The 26,914-nt window shown below is 43.1% G+C and overlaps 1 protein-coding gene and 1 long non-coding RNA gene across 3 annotated transcripts in view; one reads left to right on the top strand and one right to left on the bottom strand.

Annotated features, from left to right (window-relative positions):
- Positions 1-7,089: 7,089 nt before the first annotated feature.
- On the bottom strand, positions 7,090-8,861 carry LOC138153956 (uncharacterized). Its single transcript, XR_011166512.1, has 2 exons — positions 8,581-8,861; positions 7,090-7,202 (listed from the first exon to the last, which is right to left on the bottom strand). It is a non-coding gene; the product is annotated as an uncharacterized lncRNA (long non-coding RNA).
- A 170-nt stretch (positions 8,862-9,031) lies between these two features.
- The window catches only part of DDI2 (DNA damage inducible 1 homolog 2), a 37,462-nt gene continuing 19,579 nt past the window's right edge, over positions 9,032-26,914 (top strand). Inside the window, exons 1-5 of one of the 2 annotated variants that reach the window (XM_069078444.1) lie at positions 9,032-9,402; positions 15,724-15,853; positions 21,773-22,006; positions 23,287-23,413; positions 26,284-26,411. In XM_069078444.1, coding sequence (XP_068934545.1) covers positions 9,265-9,402; positions 15,724-15,853; positions 21,773-22,006; positions 23,287-23,413; positions 26,284-26,411 — 757 coding nt within the window. In that variant the 5' untranslated portion in view covers positions 9,032-9,264. The remainder of the gene's footprint in view (positions 9,403-15,723; positions 15,854-21,772; positions 22,007-23,286; positions 23,414-26,283; positions 26,412-26,914) is intronic. The other variant, XM_069078443.1, reaches the window with a different exon arrangement.

The following is a 26,914-nucleotide window of genomic DNA, read 5'->3' as shown; positions in this document are numbered from 1 at the left end:
CCTAGAAAAGTTAAGTAACTTGCCCAGGGTCACATAGCTAAATATATCAGGGGCAGGATTTAAGCTCATGTTTTCTGGACTCCAAGTATGCCACCCTATCCACCAGGATTTGATCTGATTATTCCCAGGACCAGCACTAGGAACAATGGCTGAAAGTTTTGGAGTAGTAGACACATTCCATATAAGAAAAAACTTCTTGAACAATTAGAGCTATGCCAAAGTGGAAGGTACTGCCTCCGAAGGTGAGAGGCTTCCCCTCACTAGAAGTTGTGGGCAAAGACAGGTTTACCACTTGTTGGGGCTGCTATCAAATGGATTCTTGTGTGTGTATCAAATGAGCAAGAGGGTCACTGGGGTCCCAGTGTTCAGTTATGAGACTCTCCCAAGAGATTGTTACATGAAATAGAATCTTTATTAAAATCTCAGTAGCTGTTGAAATTTGTAAATATATGACTCATTTACAAATAGCAGGTAAAGGCCCCACATGCAAGGATTGTGTAAAGTTTGTTTTTCCCTTGTAGCAGGTTTAAGGTGTGGATGCCTCAATTGTAGCCCAGTCTCCCCTTCATGATGCTAGTCCTCCTGCCTTGATATCAAGGGCTTGTAGATAGATAGATAGATAGATAGATAGATAGATAGATAGATAGATAGATAGATAGATAGATAGATAGATATACATATATATCTCATTATAACTAGCACTTGCATGTTATCCTACCTGTCTCTACACATGACCAGCTATATGTCTCTATATAGAAATATGCACACATATATACAGGGTGTTCCAACTGTCTAAGTTCATTCAGCTTTAATTAAAATTTAAAACTGCATTGATACTTGCTAAGAACATGCACCAAGATGGGAAAACTAGGGGGCACCATAGTGCATAGAGCACCTGGCCTGGAGTCAAGAAAGACTCATCTCGGGGCGGCCAGGTAGCACAGTGAGTAAGAGCTCCGGCCCCAGTGTCGGGATGACCTGGGGATTAAATCAGGGCTCAGACACTTAACACCCACCCAGAAACACCTGGCCATGCAACCTTGAGTGAGTTACTTAACCCCAATTGCTTAAAAAAAAACAAAAAAAACGACTCATCTCCCTTGAGTTCAAATGTGGCCTCAGACACTTCCTAGGTGTGACCCTGGGCAAGTCACTTCACTTTTGTTTGCCTAAGTTTCCTCATCTGTAAAATGAGCTTGAGAAGGAAATGGCAAATTACTGCAGTATCTTTGCCAAGAAAACCCCAAATAGGTTTACAACTGAACGACAACAAAGATGTTCAGGACACCATATATGTATGTGCGTATATATGTGTATACACACACAAATTCTGCTCATTAGCTCTCTTGTTTATAAAAGCTTGTGCCTGGGGATATATCCGTATTCCTGTCTTGCTTTGGAGCCTGCCATCAGGGATGAGTATCACTCTCTCCCCTTGTGTTTCTGAGTCAAGGATGGACATCTCCTGTTTCCCTCTAGGGACCAAAATCTCTACCTGATGCCATCATTAATTACAACAGACAAAGATTTGGTGGTTTCTTGCCTGTTTTTTTTTTCTTTTTTATTGGGGGGAGGGGGACGACAACATGTTCATAATCACTAATGATCAGCAATTAAGGAACAAATCATTTTTTTAAGGAACTAGCTACCTGTGAATGAGGAAGAGAATTGGCTTCTTCCCCTAGGCATTGCTTCCTCCTAAGGTTAGGAGGGATAAGAAGAAATCACCCACCAGGTTAATGGAGGTAGGGCAAAATCAGTTCTTTTGGGGAAGGGGTCAACCCTTTGCTTCTGGTTCCCGTTGTCTACCTGGGGTCATGGAGGAAGGGGAGAGGGAAACTGCTCTACTCTGCCTGGTACGCTCCCTCCTGAGGGGGAGAAAGAGGAACCAGCAAGGTGGATGATCTTACTCTTCTTTTCAGCTCCTCTATTTCAAAAACAATCCCAAAAAGCTAAGTTCTGGGATTACATCTGCTCATTTCATGTCTCCATAGCAGCTCTTGCAACCTAGATGCTCCCATTCATAGTTCAGAATCTTTCTTAGATGCAGTTGTGTTGTGTTATGAAGACCACTGGATTTGGAATCAAAATACCTAGGCTCAGATCCCGAATCTGTGGGTAGGCCCTTAGTACCTAGCATAGGCTTTGCACAAAATGACTCAACTTTGATGAGCCTGTTTCATGATTTGCAAAACAGGAATAATCATCCCTCCCTGCTGACTTCTCAGGGTAGTTATGAAGCTCAAATGTGATACCTCAGGAAAAATGCTTTGTTGACCATAAAGGATATGCCTGTAAATCAAATGCCAGTTATTATTATTGAATAACTCCATCCAAGCTTAAGCATCATTAGACATAGCCTTCCACTACGCTTTATTATATTTGTTATCCAATCCTCCCCCAAGACACTGGGGAATTCAGAATATCAGATCCATTCTTGGGTGAGGTTGGATTTGCCCAATTCTTGAAAGATGGGAACACCAGCCAGACTTAGGTTTGGGAAGGGTTTAACTTTTGGTTGCAGTTCCTCTGTTTCAGAAATTTTCCATTTTCTATTTGCCTTGGAAAGGAGAAGTCTAAAGGGATTCCTAATGTTGTCTTAGTTATAGAATAGATTTTTGAAAGCACCAATTATTCCTATGCTTTCTAGCGTTTTTAATAGGAATAGGTGTTTTGTTTTGTCACAAGCTTTTTCAGCATCTGTTAAGATAATTATATGATTTCTGTTGGTTTTGCTACTGATATGGGCAACTATGCTGATAGTTTATCTCCGCATTCCTCTGCATTGAACCAGCTCTGTATAAATCCCACCTGGTCATAGTGTATGATCTTTGTGATTGATTGCTGTAATCTCCTTGCTAGTATTCTACTTAAAATTTTTGCATCAATATTCATTAGGGAAATTGGTCCATAATTTTCTTTCTCTATTTTTAATTTCCCTGCTTTAGGTATCAAAACCATATTTGTGTTATAAAAATAATTTGGTAGTACCCCTTCACTTTTTTTTCCAAAATAGTTTAATGGAATTAATTGTTCTTTAAATGTTTGGTAGAATTTGCTTGGAAATCCATCTGGTCCTTCGTTTTTGTTTTGTTTTGTTTTTTCCCTGAGGGAGCTCATTTATGGCTTGTTCAATTTATTTTTTCTAAGATCGGGTTATTTAAGTATTCCATTTCCTCTTCTAATCTGGGTGATTTATATTTTTATAAATATTCATCCATTTCATTTAGATTGTCAGTTTAATGGCATATAATTGGACAAAACAGTTCCTAATAATTGGTTTAATTTCAATGTAATCGGTGGTGAATTCACCCTTTTCATTTTTGATACTGGCAATTTGTTTTTTTTTTTTATCAAATTAACCAACAGTTTACTTTATTATGTTTTTTTAAATAAAATCAGCTCCTAGTTTTATTTATTAGTTCAATTTTTTAAAACTTTTCAAAGAATAATATAATTATATCTTAATTGTATAGGGTGTCCCCAAAGATTTGGTACAGTTTAATAGCCAAAAACTGCACCAAGACTTTTGGGATACCTTATATGAAACACTGTCTTGTAGGTAAGGGATATTATTCTGTACAGCTCCTGGAAGTCAGAATTAGGACCAGTTTCTGTGATTAAAATTTTTTTTTCTTATTTATACAGTAAGCACATAATGTAAGTAAGGCACCAGGACTGCAAAGCCAAATGATAGATGAGTCATTCCCTGGCCACAAGGAGCTTATACTCCAGACTGGGGGTTGGCAGTAGATTATGAGAAATCCATAGATATGGGTGTGGGGAAAAGAGAGATCCAGACATATTCTAGGTATATTTGAAGGGAGAAAGAATATTTTTTTGTTGGGAGATAGAGGTAAGGATGGATTAGGCAAGACATCAGCAGGAGATGGTGATTGAGCTAGGCCTTGGAGAAAGAAAGGATTCTAAAGGATAAGGTGAGTAGGGAGTGTATTCTAGAAATAGGGATGGTCTTGTACCAAGAGGAAAGAAGCCTAACACAATAGTATTATCCTTCCAAAGCCTCCCACTTCCTGTTGGAATTCCAAAGTATTTCCTGTGGCCTCCCCCTGCTGGAATGAACTTAGCCCACACTATTGCCTGGGTCATCTCCAATGAGCTTCACTTTACAAGAACATGCACATTTTCTGTAATCCATTGTTGGTCCACTGGATACCTGGTTCAGGGGAATGAAGTTGGTTGGCCATTATTCTCATATCTCATTTTTGCTCTGGGGAAGATTTTTTCTCTGCACCAGTGGGATGAGGTGAGAAGGAAAAGAAGTAGGGGCTGCTAAGTGTGCTAAGGGATCTGGCAATTAGTGAATCAATACAGTATTTATTAAGCATTTACTTTTATGCCAGCCACTTGGGTTAGGTGCTGGGGAAACATGTATAATGAATGAAACAGTATCTACTCAAAAGAAGCTTACATTCTAATGAAGGAGACAAGTACATGTATAAATATATGCTGTGTAGCAAAAGTAATTAAATGCAAGATAATTTGGGAAGGAAGGCATTGACATTGGGGGGAATCAGGCATGGCTTCATGCAGAAGATAGTGGCTGAGCTAAATGACAAGGAAAAGAAGCACTCCATGAGGTAGAGCTAAGAAGAGAGGGCCCTCCAGGTATGGAAGACAGCCAGTAAAAAGGCACTGAAAATGGAGGGAAGTGTTGGGAACAAGAAACAGAGAGAAGGCCAGCTTCATTAGGTCTCAGACTGTGGGAGTTCCACAAGGCTGGAAAGAGGTTGAGGCCAGGTGGTGAAGTGCTTCAGGATTTAATCAGAAGAGTTCATAGTTTATCCTCCAGTCAAAGGGAAGCCAGTGGAGTGACTGAGTAAGAGAATTACATGATCAGACCTGAGCCCAAGGAAAATTACTTTGGCATCAATGTGTAGGATGGACTGGAGTGGTGAGAAACTTAAGGCAGGGAGACCAATTAGGAGGCTGTCACAATAATTTAGGGCAAGAGGCAATAAGGGCCTGACCTAAGGTTCTTTTCCTTCTGCCCTTCTTTGTTCCCCTTTACTTCACTCTTCTTTTCTTCCTCTCTCCTTCCTCCTCTTTCCCTCAACTCTCATTTTACTTTCACTTTTACTTCCCTTCTTCTCCTTCCCTGACTCCTCTTCCCTTCCTTCTCTTCACAGACTCATAGAATTTCAGAATTGAAAAGGACTCAGAAGCCATCTAGTTCAAACCATGCCTGACCAAGGATCTCCTTTACAACGTATCTGAGAAAAGGTGATCCAGCCTTTGCTTTGAAGATGTACAGTAAGGTGGGGGGGGGGGTCCCACTACTCCTGAGGAAGCCCATTCCCGTTAAGGGAGAGTCAAAGATGACTCAGCACTTGTGAACCTGGTGCCTGGGGAGGATGGTGGTACCTTCAGCAGAGGAGAGGCAGGTTGGGTAGAGAGAGAGAATAGTAACGAGTTCTGTTTGAGAGGCTTATGGTATACCCACGTGGAGATGTTCACAATTGACCACACAGGACTAGTTTAGGTAAAAGATCTGTAGATAAATACAAAGTATATACAAAGTAACTTCAAGACAGAGGACAAGTTGAGGAGGAACCATTAAGAGCTACTCTTTGGGTCCCACCATTCAACCAAGTCTGATTTCAACTACATTATTGTATGTATGAGTTCAAGCAGATCCATAAAGACTGGGATCATTGGCCAGTCCCGTTACAGCTCTTGTCTCTTCATCTTTTTATTTTTTTTTATTGTTTTGCTTTTTAGAGGGGGGAGGGCAGGGCAATTGGGGTTAAGTGACTTGCCCAACATCACTGTAATGCCAAGCAAAGGCAACTTCCAAGGTTCAAAATACCAGCATAGCAGCTCTCCATTTTATTCAGTGACAAATTAAGAACAGAGAAAATCAAAATACAGCATAATTTAAAATACAGCATTCACCATGTGTAATTCAATAACTTCCAAGTACTACTCCACCCCTGGACAGTACATTCATTTAGTCAATCACAAAGTCCCTCTTCTCAAATGAGATTAGTTTTCAATAATAAACAAAGTACATTCATTTGGTCAGTCACAGAGCACAAAAAAAAGTCAAAAGTTTCCCACCCCTGGGTCACAACTGAATTACAATTAAGATACGTCTTTTCTTCATCTTGACCAGAGGCAAGTTCTCAGTAATCTCTGTTCCTGGGGAGACAAAGCTTAACAAGGCCATAAGATATATTGCCAGTATCAGTCCTCATTTATTCATTCTCTGTCTGCAGAACAGTCCTAGGACCCCTGAAAACATTAGCAAGACCCTCTTCCAGGATTTCTGTAAACATACAACAAGAAAATCCTTCTTCAGGGCTTCTGAACCAAGAACAAGTTTCCAGGACCTCTGCAACAACAGCACTGCCCTTCACCAGCGGAAAAATCTGGCAAAACAACACCAAAACAGACAGACAACGTACCAGCATCATAGCCATGTCTCCTCAGTCCTTGGCAGCTCTAGGTGGCAGCTCTCAAAAGTCCTGGGCAGCTTGAACTGGTCTTCAGCAGTCCTCTCTCTCTCTGTCTCCACAATGCTGCTTCCAAAAGTTCTTCTTCCTCTGCTTGTGCCTCTCTATATCCCTGGCACCAACTCCTCCCAGTTAAGCCCTCTCTTTTCACATCAACAAGTCAATCCTACAAGTGGGATTCACTAGCTCTGGGTTTTAACACTCAACCTGAAAACCAAGCCAATATAGGGGGATCTTTAAATTCCATTACTATTACAGTCACATGGCTAGTTTTTGTGTTAAGTGTCTGGGGCCAGATTTGAAGAACCCAGGTCCTCCTGACTCCAGGTCCGGTGCTCTATTCACTGTGCCACCTAGCTGCCCCTCATCTCTTAATCTTTACTACAAGAATGGCAAGAGAGCTTTTTAGTCAAATCCTTTGCTAAAATCTAGACTTTACTCTAGCATTCTCCAAAACAGGAAATATGGGCTGCCATAAACTGTGCTCATAGAAATCACTGGCTCTGTCATCACTGCCTTCATTTCTTGATGTTCACTGTTCAGCTTACAATAATTCTAGAATTTTACTGGGAATATAAAATAATCTTATAGACCTATGACTTGTTATATCCTATTTTCTTCTCCATTTTTTTAATTGCATCAACTTTTTCCCTCCTTTTTTCCAGTCTTGCCATATGCCTCCCATTCTCCACCTTATGGGGCCTTGAATTTCTCAGGATTCAGTGCCTGTGGAATGAATAAATGGAATCAAGGTCAGCTACTAGGTCCTGGCTTACCTTGGGTACCTTATTCTTTATTCTGTAGTGGCCCGTTTATCTACTCCCTATTCCTTTCTTCCTCTTCTTATCCCACTTCCTTTCTCCCTCTTTTTTCTATTGTTTTTCTCTCTCCTTTTCTTCTTCCCCTATCCCCTTTTCCTTTTCCTCCCTCTACACCTCCTTCTCCTTTCTCTCTCTCATCCCTTTCTCCTCAATTAACAACAGTAATAATAGCTAACATTTATTTAGCACTTACTATGTGCCAGGCACTGTGTTAAGCACTTTACAATTATTATCTCATTTGATTTTCATAGCAACCCTAGGAGATAGGTGGTATTATTGTCCACATTTTACAGAGAATGATACTGAGGCAAAGGTTAAGTGACTTGCCCAGGGTCACACAGTGTTTGGGGACAGATTTAAACTCAGGTGTTCCTGATTCCAGGTTCAGTGCTCTAGCCACTGAGCCACCTGTGCTACCCAATTATCATCTCTATGCTAATGATTTTCACATTTATCTATCCAGCCCTAACCTTTCTGTTGATTTCCAGTCTTACATCTCCAACTGCATACTGGACATCTTCCACTGCATGTTCAGTAGACATCTTAAACTCAACATGTCCAAAACAGAATTCATTCTCTTTCCCAGTCCCTCAGGTTCACAACTTAGGAGTCAAACTCCTCACTCTCTTTTCCCACCTATATTCTAGCTATAGCCAAGGCCTGTCAATTTCACCTCTACAGCACTTATTTCATCTCACCATCTATTTCACCTCCTCAGCATCTCTTCTTCATTTCACCTCTGCAGCATCTCTTGTCTATTTCACCTCCTCAGCATCTCTTGTTTATTTCACTTCTGCAGCATCTCTGCGGTATCTCTCAAATCTCTTCCTTCCTCTGACACTTAACCTGCCTACTGAAGATCCGCACCACCTCATACCTGCATTATTGCCATAGCCTGATGGTGGGTCAGCCCACCTTCAGTCTCTCCCCACTCCAGCCCATCCTCCAGTCAGCCACCCAAGTGATTTTCCTAAAGTGTTAACCCCTACTCAGTAAACTGCAGTGGTTCCCTATTGCCTCCAAGATCAAATATAAAATCCAATTTCCTATTCTAAGCCCTTTATAACCCGGCCCCCCCCCCCCACACCTTTCCAGTCTTCTTACCTCTCTCACACCCCACCCATATTCTCCATGATGCAGTGACTATAAGCCTCCTTACTATTCCTACTGTGCTCTGTTTCCCAACTCTTGTCTCCTGGCTTTCCAGGCTCCTTTTAAGTCCCAGATAAAATCCTCTTTCTACAGGAAGCCTTTTACAGGCCCCCTTCGTCATAGTAACTCACTTTGTTGATTAAATCCAAATTATCCCAGTCTATAGCTTCTTTGTACAAAGTTTTTTTGCATGTTGTCTCCCCGTTAAACTGTCAGCCTCCAGCAGGGGCTGTTGGTTGTGTTGTTGTTTTTTTAACCTTTCCCCTCCTCTTCTTCATTCCTCTTTTCTCTTGCCTTTCTTCCCTCCTCTTTCTCTTTCTTCCTTCCCCACCTCCTTCTACCCTTCCCTTTCTCTTTCTCCTCCTCCTCGTCTTCCTTGCACTTAATTTCTCTCCCCCTCCCCCTTTCCGCTTTTCCCCTCCCCCTTCCCTCTTCATTAGCCTCCTTCTCTCCCTCCCCCTCTCTGGCCCCTCCTCTTCCCGCTGCTCCCGCCCGCCCAGGTGGCGCCGAGGACGGGCGGGGCGGGGCAAGCGGCCTTTACGACGCTGTCGTGGCTGCGGCGGCGGCAGCAGCTTCGGCTTCGGCGGCGTCGGCAGCGGCAGCGGCAGGGCGTGCGGGTGCGGGTTGGTGCGGTGCGGTGCGTTGCGGCCGGCTCGCTTGGCGGCGGCGGCGGCTGGGAGGCGGACGTGCTGCTGCGGTGCTGCTAGTGCCTGGCTGCGGGTCGTCTCGACTCGGCTCGGGCTGTGCGGGACGAGGAACGAGCCGGCTGCGTGCGGGCAGGTTGCGGGCTGCGGGCGGGCAGCGCCCCGCGGGCCATGCTGCTCACGGTGTACTGTGTGCGGAGGGACCTCTCCGAGGTCACCTTCTCCCTCCAGGTCGACGCCGACTTCGAGCTACACAACTTCCGAGCACTCTGTGAGCTCGAGTCCGGCATCCCAGCGGCTGAGAGCCAGGTGAGCTGGGGGAAGTGGGGAGGGAGGGAAAGGCCCCCTCCCCCATGTCCAAAGGGTTACCGCCGCCGCCTTACTGCTCCGTCTCCCCCTTTTATAGAGGTGAAGACTGAGGCCCGAAGAAGGGCCTCCGACTCCAAACCCATGGCTTATGCCAGTTTTTCTCCGCTTTCCGGTCTCGTGCCCCCGGAGTCCTCTTGGTTCCCCCTTCCCAAAGCATGCAGAGTTTGATCTCCATCTCACCTCATCCTTGCCTGACGCTTTTGCTAGGTTCCCGCCCCCGGCTTCCTTCATTAGAAATATCCATTTGCCCCAAAGTAATAGATTGTAGGCTACAAGAACCTTCTTACTTTACAGAAGAGGAAACTGAGGCTCAGAGGGGAAAGATATAACTTGACTAAGGTCACAGGAATTAAGTAGCAGTTAGAAGCTGGATTCAAATCCAGATCCACTGATGTCCTAATTCAGGGCTTTTTACCATTAAAGGATGTTGGAACCTTTCACCTCCTCCATCAAAAAGTGAAAAAGTTACTGCCTTAATAGATGGGCTTGGCTGATAAAAGATGGAATAGTGAAAAGGGTCCATCTGAAGACAAAGGACCCGAGTTCAGAGTTCTCTTTTGCTACTGCCTTCGTGTGTAACCTTAAGTCATGGGTTATCTCAGGGTCTCAGTTTCCTCTTCTGTAAAATGAGGGGGTTGAATTAGATAACCTTTAATGTTTCTTCTAGCTCTTAAGCTGTGATTCTAGGAGTATAGTGCATTAAGCGATCTCAGTTTCTATCCCCAGCGCAGACACTTTTCTTGTTGGCGACCATGTGACCATGGCAAGTCACTTAAATCCTTTGAGCCTCCTTTCTTGGTCGTGTACAGTGGTCAGTGTTAGGCACCGTGCTAGGCGAGGCACAGGGGAGATGGTACCTGCTTTTCCTATAACCCAGGATTGTTTTGTGATAGTTACAAAAACAGATCTGCTTGGGGCTTGCTGTGTGAATTGTGACCTGAGGAAATGTGCTGCCATTATCTTCCCTGAGCATTTCTCCTTAAAAAAAAAAAATCGTTGGAGTCTTCAAATGTGTTTACTCCTCTGGCTTTGTTAGTTAGCACCTGTGTTACCTTGGGCCAGGCCTGGGAAACCTAGGGACCCGAGGCCACATGTGGCCCTTTGAATCCAGACTTCACAGAACAGTTCCCCTTAATAAAATGATTTGTTCTGTAAAACTTGGACTCTGTCTAAAGGCTGCACTTGGGGACTAGAGGGCCACATGTGGCCTCTAGGCTGCAGTTTCCCTACCCCTGCCTTGGGCAAATTATACACTCTCAAACTCTCAGTTCTTTTCATTTGTAAAATAAAGGAGCTGGATTGTAAGTGATCTCTTAGGCTCCTTTTAGCTCCAAATCCTATGATCTAATGAGCTAATGGCTTCTGTATCCCCTCTGTTTGCTCTGTTGTAGGGCTTCAGCAAAACATTTGCTTTATGAGTATTTGTTTTGTAAATCCTTCTTTATCCTTTTCTCACTTAACCAAAAGAGTGGTAAGGTCCTAGTAACATTTAAAATCCCATAAATTGGCTTAACACTGGGATTGCTACTAGCCCACTGAACTGTCTCATCCAACATTTGGCAACAGTAGCTCTATAGAAAGAAACCTTAACTTGGAAATCTGTGAACTTTAAAATGAATTTTTGTTAACTGTTTTAACATAATTGATATGTGTGTGTGTGCATAGAGAGAGACTCCTGTGCTGTACTTGTTGGAATATTTTCAAAGCATTTCAGGTTAATCACAGTTGAACTTAGTTCATTAGGGTCATTTGGTGCACTTATGAAATTGTTCCTTAAATTCTTGCCCAGTGAAACCAAACTTTCTGTTCTCCTCTGGGTTATATTAAACAACTGTGTCAATATTTTGTTCAGAAGGTAATCGGAAGTCCTTCCTATAGTGTAGACTTTAGCCCTTTGGCATAAAGTTATGTAAAGGGCAGTGTATTCTGAAGTGCACTATTTCCGGTGGATAACCTGATACAATTTGAGCAGCAAGAATTCTAGATAAAATGGATTATTGCTTCCCAAGAGTCTCTTTAAAATACGGGGCAGATTGCCCAAGTGAGGCTGATTTATCCTCCTGTTTTTTTTTTTTTTTTTGACTTGAGGTAAACTCACCTTTATCAAAAGGTAGGCACATTTAAAATGGTTAAATGTGGGTTATTCAGATTTGCTTGTTGGGAGAGATGAGAGTGACAAATGTCTGAAACAGTTTCAGCTTACGTTTCCCCAGATAATTGAGATGGCTGTACCTGAATGAAAGGAAGACTCTTTACTGAATGATCACATTTGGAAGAAGACAGTATTCTGTAGCCAGAGTAGAGATAAAGAATACTTTTTGTTACAGCTGATGACTTCACAGGATTAGACGGCTTTACACTAGTGATTAAATTAATTTCAAATTCTTTCCTTGTTCATCCTTCCGACTGGTATGCTGGTCCTTGGTAAACTAATTTAAGTCTATGGAAATGTGGAGTAACCCTAGGGCTGCTAGAGACGGAGAACCTGTGATTCCCAGCTAACTATAAACACCTTCTGTTTTTCAAGTTTGTTCTGCTGGCTGCCTTGTAACCTGATGACCCGGTATCTATTTTAAGGTGTTGGGTGGTCCTCCTTCATTTGCATTGCCCATCAATCAGGAACATCCCAGACACTGAGTCATTTCCTTTCAAATTCTAATAGTAAACAACCCTGTCTACTCTGGAGTGTACCTTCATCTGTCTCCTCTAGGGTACATTCTTCTCCCACCTATTTTTTCTCAAGTTTTGCCTCACACCTTCTCTCTCTTTGAGTAGTTATTCATTTGCCTGCAAAGTGCTCTAGAGTTAATATCTTTCACTTTTACTCCATGTTCAGTCTTCAGTCTTTTACTGTGGATGCCTCATTCCTACACCTCTCTATCCTCTGTTTAAACATTTTGCATTTTGTAATGTAATAGTTCAGATTATGGCAATTCCATGGCCAGAGAGAACATTTAGAGGAGAAGCTGTCTTGCATGTGATTAGATCTGGGCTGGGCATACTATCTTGATTAATCCAAGGTGGGACAGGAAATCAGCCATCAGTTCTGTTTGATTCTTTGACTCTGACTTGTTTGGTTAATCCAAGCAATTTTCAGAACTTAAATTAGTTTTTATGTCTGCCATATGTTAAAACATGTTATAAGTAACCTATCTCTGTAGGTAGAGCTAATTATGCTGAGTGCCAGATAATGATAATTACTGTCTATAATGCTAGACTGCAGCCTTATACACAGCAAGACCTTTAGGTTATGAAAACAGTATTTTAGACTAAGGGAAATTAGGAAAAACTACAAGTGCCTATTGAATACTGTTTTGGTGTAGTTGTATTTTTAAAATTTCCTGTTAATATGATCAAAAGGTAATTTATTTGGCCATTATGTTAATAATTGATACGGTGTGAAAAATTACTTAAGACATTACAGCTCCATTGTGGCCCAGAGAAGCCTTGTTAGTCACTTAATGCTGACATGCAATATTAGAACTTCTGTTAATTTAAACATTCCACCCAGGTATGGAAAAATAGTTGCTATCTCTTTGTATAAAGGACTGCAGAGTTTGATTAGCTGGTCTAATTTCCAATGTTAATTACAGATTAGAACTTGTTCTCTTGGGTCCCTGCCTCCTCTAGAGTGATTACAAGGCAGTTTTGCCAGTTCTGTAGATGAGCTGTTTAGTTATAGAAGCTTCCTATTGTATTTTCTTACCAGTGACACAACTTGAATTTTGAGTAGCTGTAGATTAATTAGAATAATATGGATCATAGATCCTTATCACTAAGGCACAAAGTACTATTCTGATAGGTAGGATTGTTTCCTCTAGCACCAACTTGGAACCCACTGGTCTGAATATTATGGTCAGACTATCACAAAATGGATTTACAATTCTGGCACCTTGGCTACTTAAGAAGGGATCTTCTGGTGTTATAAAGTACCTTCTCAATTTTATATTTATACCCATTCAGTTGTTTATCTTTAAGGGACAAGCTTATTTGTAAGTTAAAACACCAAATCCCAGACCACACTTGCCTAGCTTTGTTAGATTTTTGATTTAAAGAATGCAGTAAGCAGTGGCTCAGTTCATTTCAGATAGCTACCTGTTGGAGTTGATCACCCTTAGTTATATATTTTTTGGAAGGTTTGTAAACTTAGTGAAAGCAATTTTAGGGTTATCTCTAAAAAATTGAGACTAAGTTGCATCTGTAACCACTGGAAGGAATAAGATGGCACTTTTACATTTGTAGGTTTGAGTGTATTCCAGTCAAGTCTACAGTTTCTCTGCCTAATTACTAATGTGATTATCAGATTGCTCTAAAAAAAAGAAAAGAAAAGAAAATGTCTGTTGGCTGTAGTGTAGTTTGCTCTGTGATGAGCAGAAGGGAAGAGCCTGGTGCCCTCTGTACTCTGGCCATGTTTCCATTTTGTGAGGTGAAGGTGAGGATTTAGCAGCTTAAATTAAAGTGGAAGCTTCCCGAGTTTCTGTATTTGCAGTGTGCAGCAATTGTATGGGGGGGCGGGGTATGAATTTGTTTGCAAATGAATGTTTATTCATATCTAATTTACTGTAATATAGATTGCTCTCTTAACAATGCTTCCCCTCAGATTAGAATGGCCATTTCCTCCAGCCTGAATTCTTAAAGACATGTGAGGGGAGGAAGTTTGTTCAGAAGTGCATTTCTTAGTGAGTAAAACTGGGATGTCTCTTTTGAGTCAGTTTTGTATGATGTAGGAAGGCTAAGTGTATCTTTCTTAATTTAACAGACCATCAAAGGAAATGACTAGAACTGGACAATCATTTCAGGACCAAGGGTGGGGAACCTGTAGCCTCAAGGCCCTCCAGTGAAGCCCATTCAGCACTTAAGGACCTGGAGGCCACAGGTCCCCACCCCTGCTATAGACTGATAGGAGCCACTGCAGACTTTCTTTCCTCTGACACCAGTAAAACAAGAATCTCCCCAACTGGACTGTTAGCCACTTGAGGTCAGGGACTTGGTTTTATATTTCCTTTTCTCCCCACTGCTTTGTCCCTTGCCTTGCCCTACAGTAAGTGCACACTTGTTGATGAATGTTTTGAATAATGGGAAAGTCCCAAACCTCTCCTCTTATGAGAATTTATGCTCTTTGGTGATTATAAAATTTGAACAAATGTCTGCTGGGAACTAAGTTAAAATCACAAATCTATACCAAGAAAGAAAAATCAAGCTTGTTGTTTTATGTAGGAAGTAACAGGAAACATTTTGTTATTCAATTGAATGTCAGCCATTTGATAAGCAGGCACTGTGGTGAGCAGTGGTGTTTTTAAGCATTTTTGTTTGGCTGGTTTTTCATAATCTTACAGGGTCATAGCCTTGGAAGGGGTCTTCTTAGAGCTTACTTTTTTTTCAATTTTGTGAGTCAGGTGTTGCACTGAAGGGCTTGGAATCCTCCCCTTTGAGTCTGTGGATCTAGACCAGAGTCTAACTTCCTTCCTTCTGCTTTGCTATCAAGTCCCATTCTGAGAGGCTGCATTGACGGTGGAGATTCCACACACTCAGAAGGGCCCAGAGCAAGGTCCTCTCTCCCTCTGTTTGGACATGATGAGGTAGTGCTGGGCCTGAAGGGAGCACAGGACCTGAGTTCAAATTCAGCTTCAGACAGTTACAAGCTTTGTGACCCTGAGCAAGTCATTTCAGCTGTCTGCCTCTGCTTATTATTTACTATGATCCTTAGGGGTATCATAATAGCACCTCCCTCCCAGGGTTGTTGTGAGGATAAAATGAGATGACCTCAGTAAATCTTATCAAATAAATGCTGGCTGCTATTCTCATTCTTGTTTTCAGCTCATTGTTTCCCCTTATCTATGCTCATAGACATTTACTGCTGTATTTAAGGCTGAGGATCATTTTTAAAAGTACTTGAAGCTGATTAACCTGTCTCTTGTTAAATCCTTTAGCCTCTGAAGGCCCTCTGGTTTATCATCTGGTATGAAATTGCTCCTGGGTGCTTACATGGATAGGGAGAGAGGGGAAGGGGAACAGGTTAGGAAACTTATCCTAGCAGGGACAAAAGACTGCTTAGTGAATGATAGGGGGATGATATAATGTTGATACAGTTACCATTCCCAGAGGGAGTTGCTTCCATATTGTAGCCTAACTTGGAAACAGGCCCAGCCTTGTATCCACTGTTTTAGAAATGTTCGAGGGAAGTGAGGGATTATTGTATTCTCTCTTTGGGCTACATGTGGGCTACCTAAATCAGCACTAAATTAGATTCTCCTTTTGCAGATTGTTTATGCCGAGAGGCCTCTCACTGACAACCACAGATCACTGGCTTCATATGGCTTGAAGGACGGGGATGTTGTAATTTTGAGACAGAAGGAGAATGCAGAACCACGAGCTCCTGTTCAATTCCCAAGTAAGTTATCTCCCTTACAGGTGGCCAGCTGGCTCCCTTAGCCTGTCTGTAAGAAAGGAGGCCTTCCTGGGTGACATCATTCCTGATTCCCATCTCTATGCCTGTGTGGCCACCTGGGCCCTTACTCATCTCAGTAGCCAGCATGAGAAGAGTAATAAATAGCACTTGAAGAATATGACTGGTTTTCTTTGTGTGGGTACTCCCACACCCTTTGCAGAGAGTGGTGGCCCCTGTCTCTTATAGCAGGTGCTTTTAGGGATGGCTGTGGCTATATTTCTGAGCTTCAGCAGACTGGGCCCACAGATGATGGGTCATTTCTGGGCCATACACAAAGCCTTCCCTTGGTGGCATCAGTTAGCCTTTGAGCTCTGTTGGCATAGATATCAAGAAATGACACTGTGAGGTATTAGAGTAACACTTCCATGGAAGACAGTGATACCAATGCAATTTGAGAAACCATCATTAAGAACCTATTACATGTGAGGAGCTGTGTTCAGGGCAAAAAAAAAGTGAAAAAAGCAGACAGTTCCCAGGCTGAAAGAACTTGCTGTCTGATGACAAATAACACAAACGAATGAGGCATCCCTTCCAAAAGCATGGTGTGATCTAAGGTAGTTTGTGATAAGGTAAAGGAGATCAGTGGCAAAGGCTGGGAGAAGTCACTTTCTGGAAGAGGTCAGCATCCCCACTGGCCTTGAAAGAGAGACTTCAGCGGATGGACATTGGGATAGGCTCTGCTACACATGGGGTAGGTGTCAGCTAGGCCACAGAAGCAGCCAAGGCTGGCACAGGAACAGGGAGGAGAGACAGACTAGTTTGACTGGAATTTGGAAACTGGGAGGAGGAGGTCAAGGTTGAGGTCATGGAGTCCAGACAACTCTGTAAGCATTTGTGGAGCACCTGTATGTATGTACTAGACACCTCACTAACCTCTGGGGATACAAAGAAAGGTGGAAACAGCTCCTGCCCTCACCTTCTAACGAGGAAGACGATGTGCAAAATACTGCCCATAGACAAGCTGCTTGCAGAATAAATGGGAGCTGCTCTGAAGGGAGGCAGGAGTGTTAAGGAATTTTGGGAAAGGCTTTTCTTCAAAGAAAGGGTGGTTTTAGCTGGGTCTCCAAGGAGGCCTGCAGGTGGAGATGTCAGGGAGAGAGGTCTAGGCCTGGAGGACCTCCAGCAAAGAGGCCCAGAGTCAGGAGATGGAAAGGCTGATGTGAGGAGCAGCGGGGGTGCTGTTGTAGAGGATGTGGGAGGAAACTGGGAAGGCTTAACCCCAGATGGAAGACCTTGAGTGTCAGGGTCAGGAGTCCAGCAGTGAGGAACCCTGAAGCCTTCTGAACAGTGATGTGATCAAGGTGCTGCCCTCAGTAAACAGGTATTTGGTAAGGACATGGTGTGGGTCAGGCAGGCCGTGTGCTGAGGGACTGGCGGTAAAAAAAAAAAAAAAAAGCCCCTGCCCTCAGGGAGCTTACAAGGGAGACAATATACAAACCACTCTGTTTATAGAAGGCAATTACAGTGTAAATGAAAGTCATCTTGAGAGGGAAGGCACTAGCAATGGGGGGAGAGGAGGAGCCAGTGGAGGGCAGAAAGGCACCCCCCACCCCCAAAAAGCAGTGAGAGATCTGAGCCAGGTCTTGAAAGAGGCCAGAGAAGCCAGGAGGCACTGGAGAGGAGGGAAGGCCAGCCAGCAAGGAGGCCATTGCTGTAGGTCCTGAGGAGTTGCAGGCTGGGCAAAGTGTAAGAAGTCTGGAAAGGCAGGACAAGGTTGGGTTATAGAGGATTGTAAATGCCAAACAGCATTTTCTGTTTGATTATTTCTGAAAGCACTTTGACATGGTCTCATTTGATCCTCCTAACAGCCCAGTCCAATCAAAGATCCCTAAGCTTGGCCTTTTGTGGTAGTGATGCCGGCCTGATGTGAGGTCACATTACTGACAGGCAGGGAAGCTGGGGCCAGAGTTCCTCTAGCTCACACCCTTTCTATGATTCCACTTGGAATGATCAGAGGTCAGTTTCTCATCATTTCACCCCTGCTCTGCCCATCAAGGCAGGGGCTCTTATCTGTCTCAGAAGCCCTGGTCAGGGCTTCCTCCTGGACTATTATTATTCCCCTCTTTCAAGCAATACCCCCTCCCCCCCACCCCAGTAACTCACACCAGGGATTCTTAAGTGGGGGTCCACAGACTCCCATAGATTTCAGGAAGCCTATGAACTTGAAGGGGGAAGAAATGAGATCTTTCTTTTCACTAATCTCTAACTGTAATTTAGCATATTTCCTTCAGTTATTTTAAAATACGATTCTGAGGAAGGGGTCTGTAGGTTTCCCCAAAGGCTGCCAGAGGGTTGCCTGCCATTCATAGACTTCTTTAAGCTTGCTCAAGCTCTCAGTCTCCTGGCTCCCCAAGCTGATGGTAATGATGGCAGGTGCTCATCCAAGGGCAGGAGTGATAACCTGTTTGGTTCTGGGGGACTACCCCACCCCTTGCACAGTGGTAGAACTTAAAAGTGTCAAAGAAGCTGTTGGTTTGGAGAAGGCTGGATCCATACCTAAAGCATCCAGACCTCTCAGTTTGAGAAATTCTCATTGGAGACTGGTGTTCTCTCAGGTGCTGGCTGACATCTTGATAATGTTCGTCAGACAGAAAGCCCCTCAAGCTTCCTCACTGCATAGTAACCCTTTTTTTTTTTTTTTAAACTTGCAAAAGAGTCATTGCTGAGGCTAGGAGGAAATACAAGCATGCTTGAGGGAAGCAGCTGACTTAAGTCTTTCTACAATTTGATTTGATATTCTCTGGGTTCCAGGAAAGCCACTGACTGACTTTGTTTGATGCTTTTGCTAGCAAATCAAAATAGAGTGCAACTTAATTTTACTGGGTCCATTTCTGTGGGAGCTAGTGGGTTGCTGAGGATGGTTACAACATGTTTGCATTGCTTGTAAGGACTTTTGAACTGTATGGTCTTGTGGAGGCTAACCTTTATGTCCTCAGCCAGCACACATACAGAAACCTCTCGTGCTTCCTAAGGTTGTGACCTTACAGGGGCTCCACAAGCTACCAGCCCAGCAAAGCAGACTTGGCTTGTTTGCCATTTTGTTTATTTGGTTTTTTGTTTTTATTTTCTTTAAAAATGCCCTGCTTTGAATGTACTTCGAAATAGAGTGTGGCCAAAATGGAAAGAAAACTTGTCCCAAGCTAGAAGGCCCACAGATGTTCTACCAGTTAGGGTAGATAAAGCAGATACAAGAGTGGGGATAACTCTCCCTGGGCCCAGGCAGAAACCCAGCTGATGGGTGTGGTTACATGAGCTCACACTGGGGGCAGAGGTTAACTTTCTTTCTCTGCCAGATGGGAAAGGCACTTGAATGGTACTTAGGAGCCCTGTGTTCAAGAACAAGTCACAACTCCTCTGAGGTCTGATTTCCTAAGCTGCAAAATTCAACAGACATTTACTAAATACCTACAGCATGCAAGACATTGTATATAAAATAACATAATCCCTGCCTGCAAAGGCTTGAGGGGGATGTGACATGTCTATACTACATACAATACGGCATAAATGTGAGGGGTCAGAGGAGGCATTGGCAAAGTGCCATGAGACCTTTGTGGAAGGAGAAATCAAGGAAGGCTTCATGGACTAGATGGGGGCAAGGAAGTAGGCCATGAAGGAAGAGAGGGATTTCATTTGGTACAGATGCATGAGGAGGCTTGTTTGCTCTGTCTGGGAAATGGCTGGAACATAGTTAAGGAGAGAACAGTGATCTAGTTTTCCTGGGACTTAGGGAACGTGAAGGAGAAACCTGGGCAACTAGCCTGGAGCCAATTTGTCAAGGGCTTTGGATACCAGAATTAGTGGTCTAACCTGAACCATTAAAGGTGGGGACTTACTGTTTGTAGCCATACATCACATACGCTGCTTTGGCAGTAGGTGAATTGAACCAGAGGTAGAGTGGAAACAAGAAGGTGGGTCTGAGTGGATACAGAAATAGAGAAGAAGGACCAGATGCAAGAGATGGGGCTCTCATACCACAGGATTTGGGCAGTGAAAGATGGGGAGCTATCCCACGTAACACTGAGATTATACCTGACTGTGACTGACTGTGCGGGTACCTTCAACAGAAAAAAAGAAATTGGGAGAAGGGCATGTTTAGAGGGGGAAGATGAGGACTTTAACTTGAGACATGTTGAAGTGAGCCATCTGGGTGGTAGCTGTCTGGCAGGCAGCGAGAAATATGAGGCATGGCCATTTTTGGACATGGCCACTGTCAGAATCTTTTCTGTTTGACCACGCAGATGTTGAGGGTTGGAAAGTGGAAAATCGAGGAGGTTAGGGAAAGGTTGCCAAAAGAAAGAAACATTGAGGCCCTTAAGAAAGGCTCAGGATCTCCTTGGCCCACCCACCATCTTGCTTGGAATAAGCTATTTCTTCTTTTGTCTTAAGTTTTTTTTTTTTCATGTGGAAGACCAGAAGGAATCACAGATAAGCAAGATAGCTTTGAAAGTTACATGCTGAATTTATTATATACATGAAAAGCAAAATATATATGCATACAAGAGATTTGTGGTTTCATGTACAGTCTTCTTCTGGAAATGCTGGTTTTATTTGTTAAATTCAGAATAAAAAAATAAAAATTTAAAAGAAGGAAAAAATAAATATGGGACTGATAAGATGCTTGACAAACAGTTTAGAAGCCATCTGCATAGAGGTGATAGATCAAGGGAGAGAGTGAGAGGAAGGAGAAGCCCTAGGATAGAAACTTGAGGGAGAGAACCATGAGAGTGCACTGTCATGGTATCTGAAGGAGAGGGGATGGGCTGTAGTGTCCTACGCCACAGAAGTCGAGGAGGTGGAGGACAGAAAATGGGCTGTTGGGATTTACCAGGAAAGCAGGCTCCTAGTGACCTCCGAGAGAGCTATTTCAGGAGAGAATCCTGCTTTTAATGTGTACCTCTTTGGATCTTGGTGGAAATTCAGTGAGATCATAAGCTACCTTTAGATAATTTAGCTCCTCAGACTTAAGACTAATGTAATTAGTCTGCAGTCTTAAAAAAAATGGTTATGGTTGGAAAAAATGAATCTGAATTCAGGTGGACCAGACCACTCTACCCATGATCTGAGGGAAACGCCTTTGTTTTCTTTTGAACTTAAAAAAAATTTTTTTAAACTTTTTTTTTACCTTTAATTTGAATGATGACAGCTCAGCTTGGGATCAGTCATGCTCATGGGAGTTATATTTAAGAACCCTATTATAGTTTATGTATATTCTCTGTGTGAAGTATCTTCACTGTTGTCTCCTTTTTCTGCCCATAAAATGAGGCTGATTGCTACCCTCTGACCTCTCAGGGCATTGGGTGAGTCAGTGAGTTGGTGTTTAGAAGGCTCAGATGAATGTGTAAGTCCAGAGTATTGTTAGAAACCTACCCAAGCCAGTACAGCAGTCCAGCCCAGACTTGCAGAATTTAGCATCTAACAACTTTGTCTCTCTTTGCCAATTAGAGTATTTCAGGTGTCGGGGTTTTTTAATGCAGAGGCGGGACCAGACCAAGGTTTTGCCTAGGGCCACCTCTTGGGTATCTGAAGATCCACAGCATAATTGCTTTAGAAAAAAAATTCCACGTATCTGCTGAGGCAACAGTGTGAAGAGAGGTTCCCTCTTGGGTGATTTTGAAACAGTAGTTTGCGGATCACAGTTTACTTCTTTGTTCTCTTTCAGCTAAATCATTTCATTGACCTGGATCCTCACACCACAGAAGTAGCTGAGAAGGGGGGAGATATAATGTCAGGGGAAGGGCTCAGGATCTCGTTGGCCCACCCACCATCTTGCTTGGAATAAGCTATTTCTTCATTTGTCTTGAATTTTTTTTTTCTTTTCATGTTGTCATTTGGTATAAACTTTGAAATTATTTCTCCTGACAGACCTGCCCCGGATAGACTTCAGCAGCATAGCTGTGCCCGGTACATCAGGCCCCCGAATGCACCAGCACCCAGCCCAGCCACCCCGAGTATCCCCAGCAGACACAGTTTCATCCCCACAGGGCTTGGACAATCCAGCATTACTCCGAGACATGTTGCTTGCCAATCCCCATGAGCTCTCTCTGCTCAAGGAGCGAAACCCACCCCTGGCAGAAGCCCTGCTCAGCGGAGACCTTGGTAAGCCTGTGTGGCTGTCACTTTGTCAAGCTGACCTCGAGGGAAAGTCAGTTGTGTCAGGCCTTCCTCATGTGTGGGATGAAGAATCAGCTGCCCACTGGCAGCCCTGGAGTCCTGTGTGATGTGGAGGCAACTTGGTGCCAGTGTCAAGGGGCACCTTAGTAGGCATTAAGCCTGGACATCTTTTCTAATTGTTCTTAGCGTGTCTGTAATAGATAACAATTTTCAGGCCTGTTCAGTAGGGAAGCCTTTATGGAAAGTCAGCCAGCAAGCCAGGGGGTGGCAATTAAAGTGGTTCTGTGACTTTGCCTCAGGCAACCATGTAGAGCTGTGAGTGCCCCTTCTTGGCTTAATCCCCCAAATTTGATTTGGGGTGGTAATGGGTCTAGTTGCTTGGAGCTATATTGTTACCAGTGCCGGAGAAATCAAAGGAAACTGATGTCATCCTTTTTCACATATCTCCCTTTGTTATTAAGCATTGCCATTCTAAAAGGCATCCCTTGAAAGGATCATTTCATCAAACTTTATTTTCTTGATAGTTTATATTTCTTTCCATTCACATTTGTGACCTTGATAAGAGCTCTCATGGTACTGAGATGTTTGTTTTGGAGGAACTTGTTTTTATTTCTCATGATTACATGGCTGATTAATTGTTTGAGGTTGCACTAATGTATCATAAAGGTTGCATGGCTAAAAAACGAAATGTTCAGAAATGTCAGAGTAAGGATTCTGTAGTTAGAAACCAAGCACCATTTCTGATGATCTTCCTGCCTCCTGATGCTTGCTCAACATGATTACGTAGTACAGTATACACTGGCTGATGTTGTCATTTGCATTTAATTTCTCTGATTTAGGGCAGAGGTTGTTAAAGAATAGACGCTATTAGTGATTTATATGATTTACAAGAGATAGGTTGGAAGAGAACCAGCCAGAGAATCCTGAGACACTTATTTGTCAGATAATAGTTTTCCATTAATTTAACCTCAAACTGTTCATTGTATCAGACTAGAGGCAGGTATAATTAAACTCTTAGGAGAATAAATGATCTTGCTGAATGCTTGGCTTAAAGAAATAGATTTTATTGAAAGTTCTGGTGCTGAGTGCATCTTTCAAGGCAGTGACTAAATCAAAATGAGCTTTCCAAATCATGTTTAAGATGGGCTCTTTACGTCTGTCTTGCAGATGCCTTTTGAAAAGTTTTACACACAATAACAAACAGTGGGAAGGCATAAAATTCCATCAGCTCGGAGTTTGGTCGTTTACATTTCTCGTTTTTGCAGAGAAATTTACTAGGGTCCTGGTAGAACAGCAGCAGGACCGAGCCCGGAGGGAGCAGGAGAGGATCCGTCTCTTTGCGGCTGACCCCTTTGATCTGGAAGCTCAGGCCAAGATAGAAGAAGATATAAGGTAACAAACCGCCTCAGCCCAAGGAAAAGGAGGCTTTGCGCATGGCAGGATTCTCAGACGGCAGACAGTCTTGTCTGGGGGCTCTTCAGAGTCTCAGGGCTTGCAGTAGAGGTATTAGTCCAGCAGGCCCTTTGTGTCCTGTTCCATTACCCCACTGTCTGATGCAATATCAATACAATTGTTGGTTCTTTCTTTCGTATAATTTGATGACAACTTGAGGACTATTTTCTTTCCTAATAATTCCATAAGCATCTCTGTGGCCAGCAAAGAGTAGCCCTAAAATGGTGTTCAGATGTACCCACATACAGAGACAGCTTTGAGAGACTTGAGAACTCTGATCCATGCACTGATAAAAAAAAAACCCAAATCCAGGGGCTCGAAGAAGAATCACGCCACACCACCCTGCTCCTGCCAGAGAGGCAGCGGACTTAAACCCTCATTGGGACAGATGTGCTGAGACAGAATCAGTTTAGGAATTTGTTTTACTGAGCAATGGATGTTTGTTAGGAGGGTTTTGCTTTTCGATACTTTGTTCAGTGATGGGTGCAGTGAAAGGGAGAAAGAATAAATGCCTGCAAAACTATTTTTTGAAGAAGAAAGATGATGTGCAAGGGAATTCCCTGAGATAGAAGAGGAACTTCTCCAGCTGATGGGATGCTCCGGTCAATTAAATAGACTCCTTTGATTCTGAATATCCTTCAACAGGTTGCCTGACTCCTTGTGATTTAGTTGAAGCTTATGTGTAGTAGAACAGCAGCTATGCAAAAAATATTTTGGAGCCCTTAGATCTATTTGGCTTCCATGCTTCCTGCTCTGCCCTCAGGGGATGGACTGTATGACAGGTATCCTGCTCAGACTTCTCCAGGGCCACATTATATTTGGGCATTTTGTAGTCGGTACCAAGACTTTTATCGTGTCAACCTTGTTAATTTAACCTCGCGAACTCCATTAAAAGCAGCTGTGTTCTTGCAGATTCCTGTGTTGTCCCCAGTGATGAAGATCAGGCTTCCAGTTTGACTGTCGCTTTTCTGCCTGTGCTCAAGGCTGAGTTCATTCCTCATTTCCTTCATGAGCTTTGTCCTAACAGAAGCAGAGAGCAGTTTGGGCAGTAAATTAAATGCACAGCTCATGTAACAAGGAATTAAATTATTTTTTAGACTTTTCTGTGAAAATTGAAAGCACATCATATGTTTTCATTGAGCTAGAAATAGGAGGAATGTATGTGTACTTTTGGTTCTAGACTTTGATGTTTTGTCCCCTTTAGCATTATCAGACACCAGTAAGTAACTTTTAGAAACATCTCTAGCAGATAGACCAGGTGAAATAGGAAGGCAGTAGTGATTAGGCCCGAGACAGAAGGCCTCCCCTACCTAGGGTACCCTGGGAGGCCTGGGCTGCCATGGGCCTGGCCTGGGAGTTTTGTCAGCTACAAAGCACTGCTAACAGTTCTCTTGAAATATCACCATGATGTTGGGCCATTGGAAAAAAAGAAAAATGAGAGTAGCCACGGGTATCTGTAAGGCTCATATTGCTTCCCAGAGGAAAATTAAGACATCTCTTCCTTTAAAAAGGAAACCTTGTATGCTTTGAATAGCTTCCTGTGTAGCATGCACAGAATAAGTGAATGACCAGTACTACTTTACAGGGGATTGAAGCAGAGCTTCATCTTTGTTCAGTTAATACAAAGTCACCATTGTACAGCACGCTTTGCTTTCTTTCTAAATTTCCCCCACAGATTTGGCTTTGTGAGGAGGCCGTCTTATGCTGGCATTGCACCCATCAGATTTTTTGGGGTGTGCCACTGGGGTGATTGCAGAGGTTTAGGGCACTGAGGCATCATAAGATCTTGTGGGAAACTTGAGAGACCCCACATGTCAGATCAAGTGTCTGGGACCTTCCGTTCTCAGCCTGCCCAAGAAGAGGAGTATTTTATTGCATGGGGACCATTCCCCACCAGGTCACTTCAGTTCTCATATTTTCACAAAAGACAGACATGTTTTTAGCTCATCAGTTGCCTTAAAACATTCCCTTTTCTTAGTTTTGGAGGATGTGAGTTGCCCCGTGATGTATCTAGAGCCATAAAGCAGTGAGCCATATTGGAATGCACTTATACAGTACTTCATAATCTTGTGTCTGTGACTAGAACGGTGCTTGGTTTCATTAGCCATGAGTGCTGGAAACATCCAGGTGTGAAGATTACAGAGGAGACTCCCCTTCAAGACTGTGTAAGAGATGACTCAGATGCCAGCTTGGTCTAGTCCATTCTTAGTATTTGTTTTGCAGCCTCTTGTGGCCACTGTGCAACATGGAGGCTGAGTACAGTAAAGAAGTACTGTCCTGGGAAACTGAAGACAAGCCAAATTCTGGTTTCCCTGTAAGGGCCCTCAAAGGTGTGTGACGATAAGCAGATCACCAAGTGATCTTTTCATCTGTTAGATGAAGTTCCCAAGGCTACATGACCCTTCTCTTATTGGAGTTATGGTCTTTGGAATAACTATTAACTTTGACCCCAGATTTTAGTCCTAAATACATTTCAAGCCACTTAGCTGCAAAATTCAGCCTACCTCCTACTGTAGTCTACAGCCTCAGTTTCTACAAGAGAAATAAAATCTGGCCTCTTCTTACATAAATGCAATTTTATCTTCAAATTATGAAGAGATCTCTGTGAACAGCATACATTTCAACTCTGTTAAGTAGCCTTCCACTGGATAAAAGCATTCCTTTCCAAAGCCATCACTCAGCTGCTCATAACTGGTCTGCACTTGGGGCCAGGAGAAATGGGCAAATCTGTTTTTAACTGTTTGTTTCAAAGACCTAGATTTCTGTTCATGGAAATAATGCTCTTGGTTCCTGATTTTGATTTATTGTAGGCAACAGAACATTGAGGAAAACATGACAATAGCCATGGAGGAAGCTCCCGAGAGCTTTGGCCAAGTTGTTATGCTCTATATTAACTGCAAAGTGAATGGACATCCTGTGAAAGCATTCGTGGATTCAGGTGATCCTGCCTTCTCACTCTCCTCCTTCTTGACAAGATAGAAGCAATGAGAAGGTCCCAGATGTCTTTACATCAGCATTGAGGAAGTCCGGTGAAGTCCTGCCTATACTCTAGGCACTGCCATTCCTAAAGCCCTCTAAGTGAATGTACTTTCTACAAACTCAGATTGTGCTGCAGTGGTTTGTAAAGTAGAAAGAGCTCCAGACTTAGGAGAGGCCTAGGTTCAAATCCAGGTTGCAGACTTTAGTGGGTCTGATTGGGCAAACACATAGCTTCTGTAACACGGGAGTGACTGCACTTGTACCAGTTTTTCTATTACTTTAATATTTACAGAGCTTTAGAAATGTCGGTATTGTTGCCATCATGATGGCTCAAATTTAGGAAAGGGGGAGATTATTGTGGTATGAGATATGGAAGTAGGAGATGAGCTTTAGCCTGGGCTAGGACAGGAAGATGAGATTCAGAGAAAAAAGAGAAAAGGCCATTTCACTGAAGGGTAAGGG

This window comes from Petaurus breviceps, unplaced genomic scaffold (genome assembly GCF_028583685.1).
Source record: "Petaurus breviceps papuanus isolate PSGF00001 unplaced genomic scaffold, PetGlider_PUasm1.0 91041, whole genome shotgun sequence".
Classification (NCBI taxonomy): domain Eukaryota; kingdom Metazoa; phylum Chordata; class Mammalia; order Diprotodontia; family Petauridae; genus Petaurus; species Petaurus breviceps.
The sequence above is the reverse complement of the archived record's forward strand: the minus strand, read 5'-3'. Positions and strand labels throughout refer to the sequence as shown.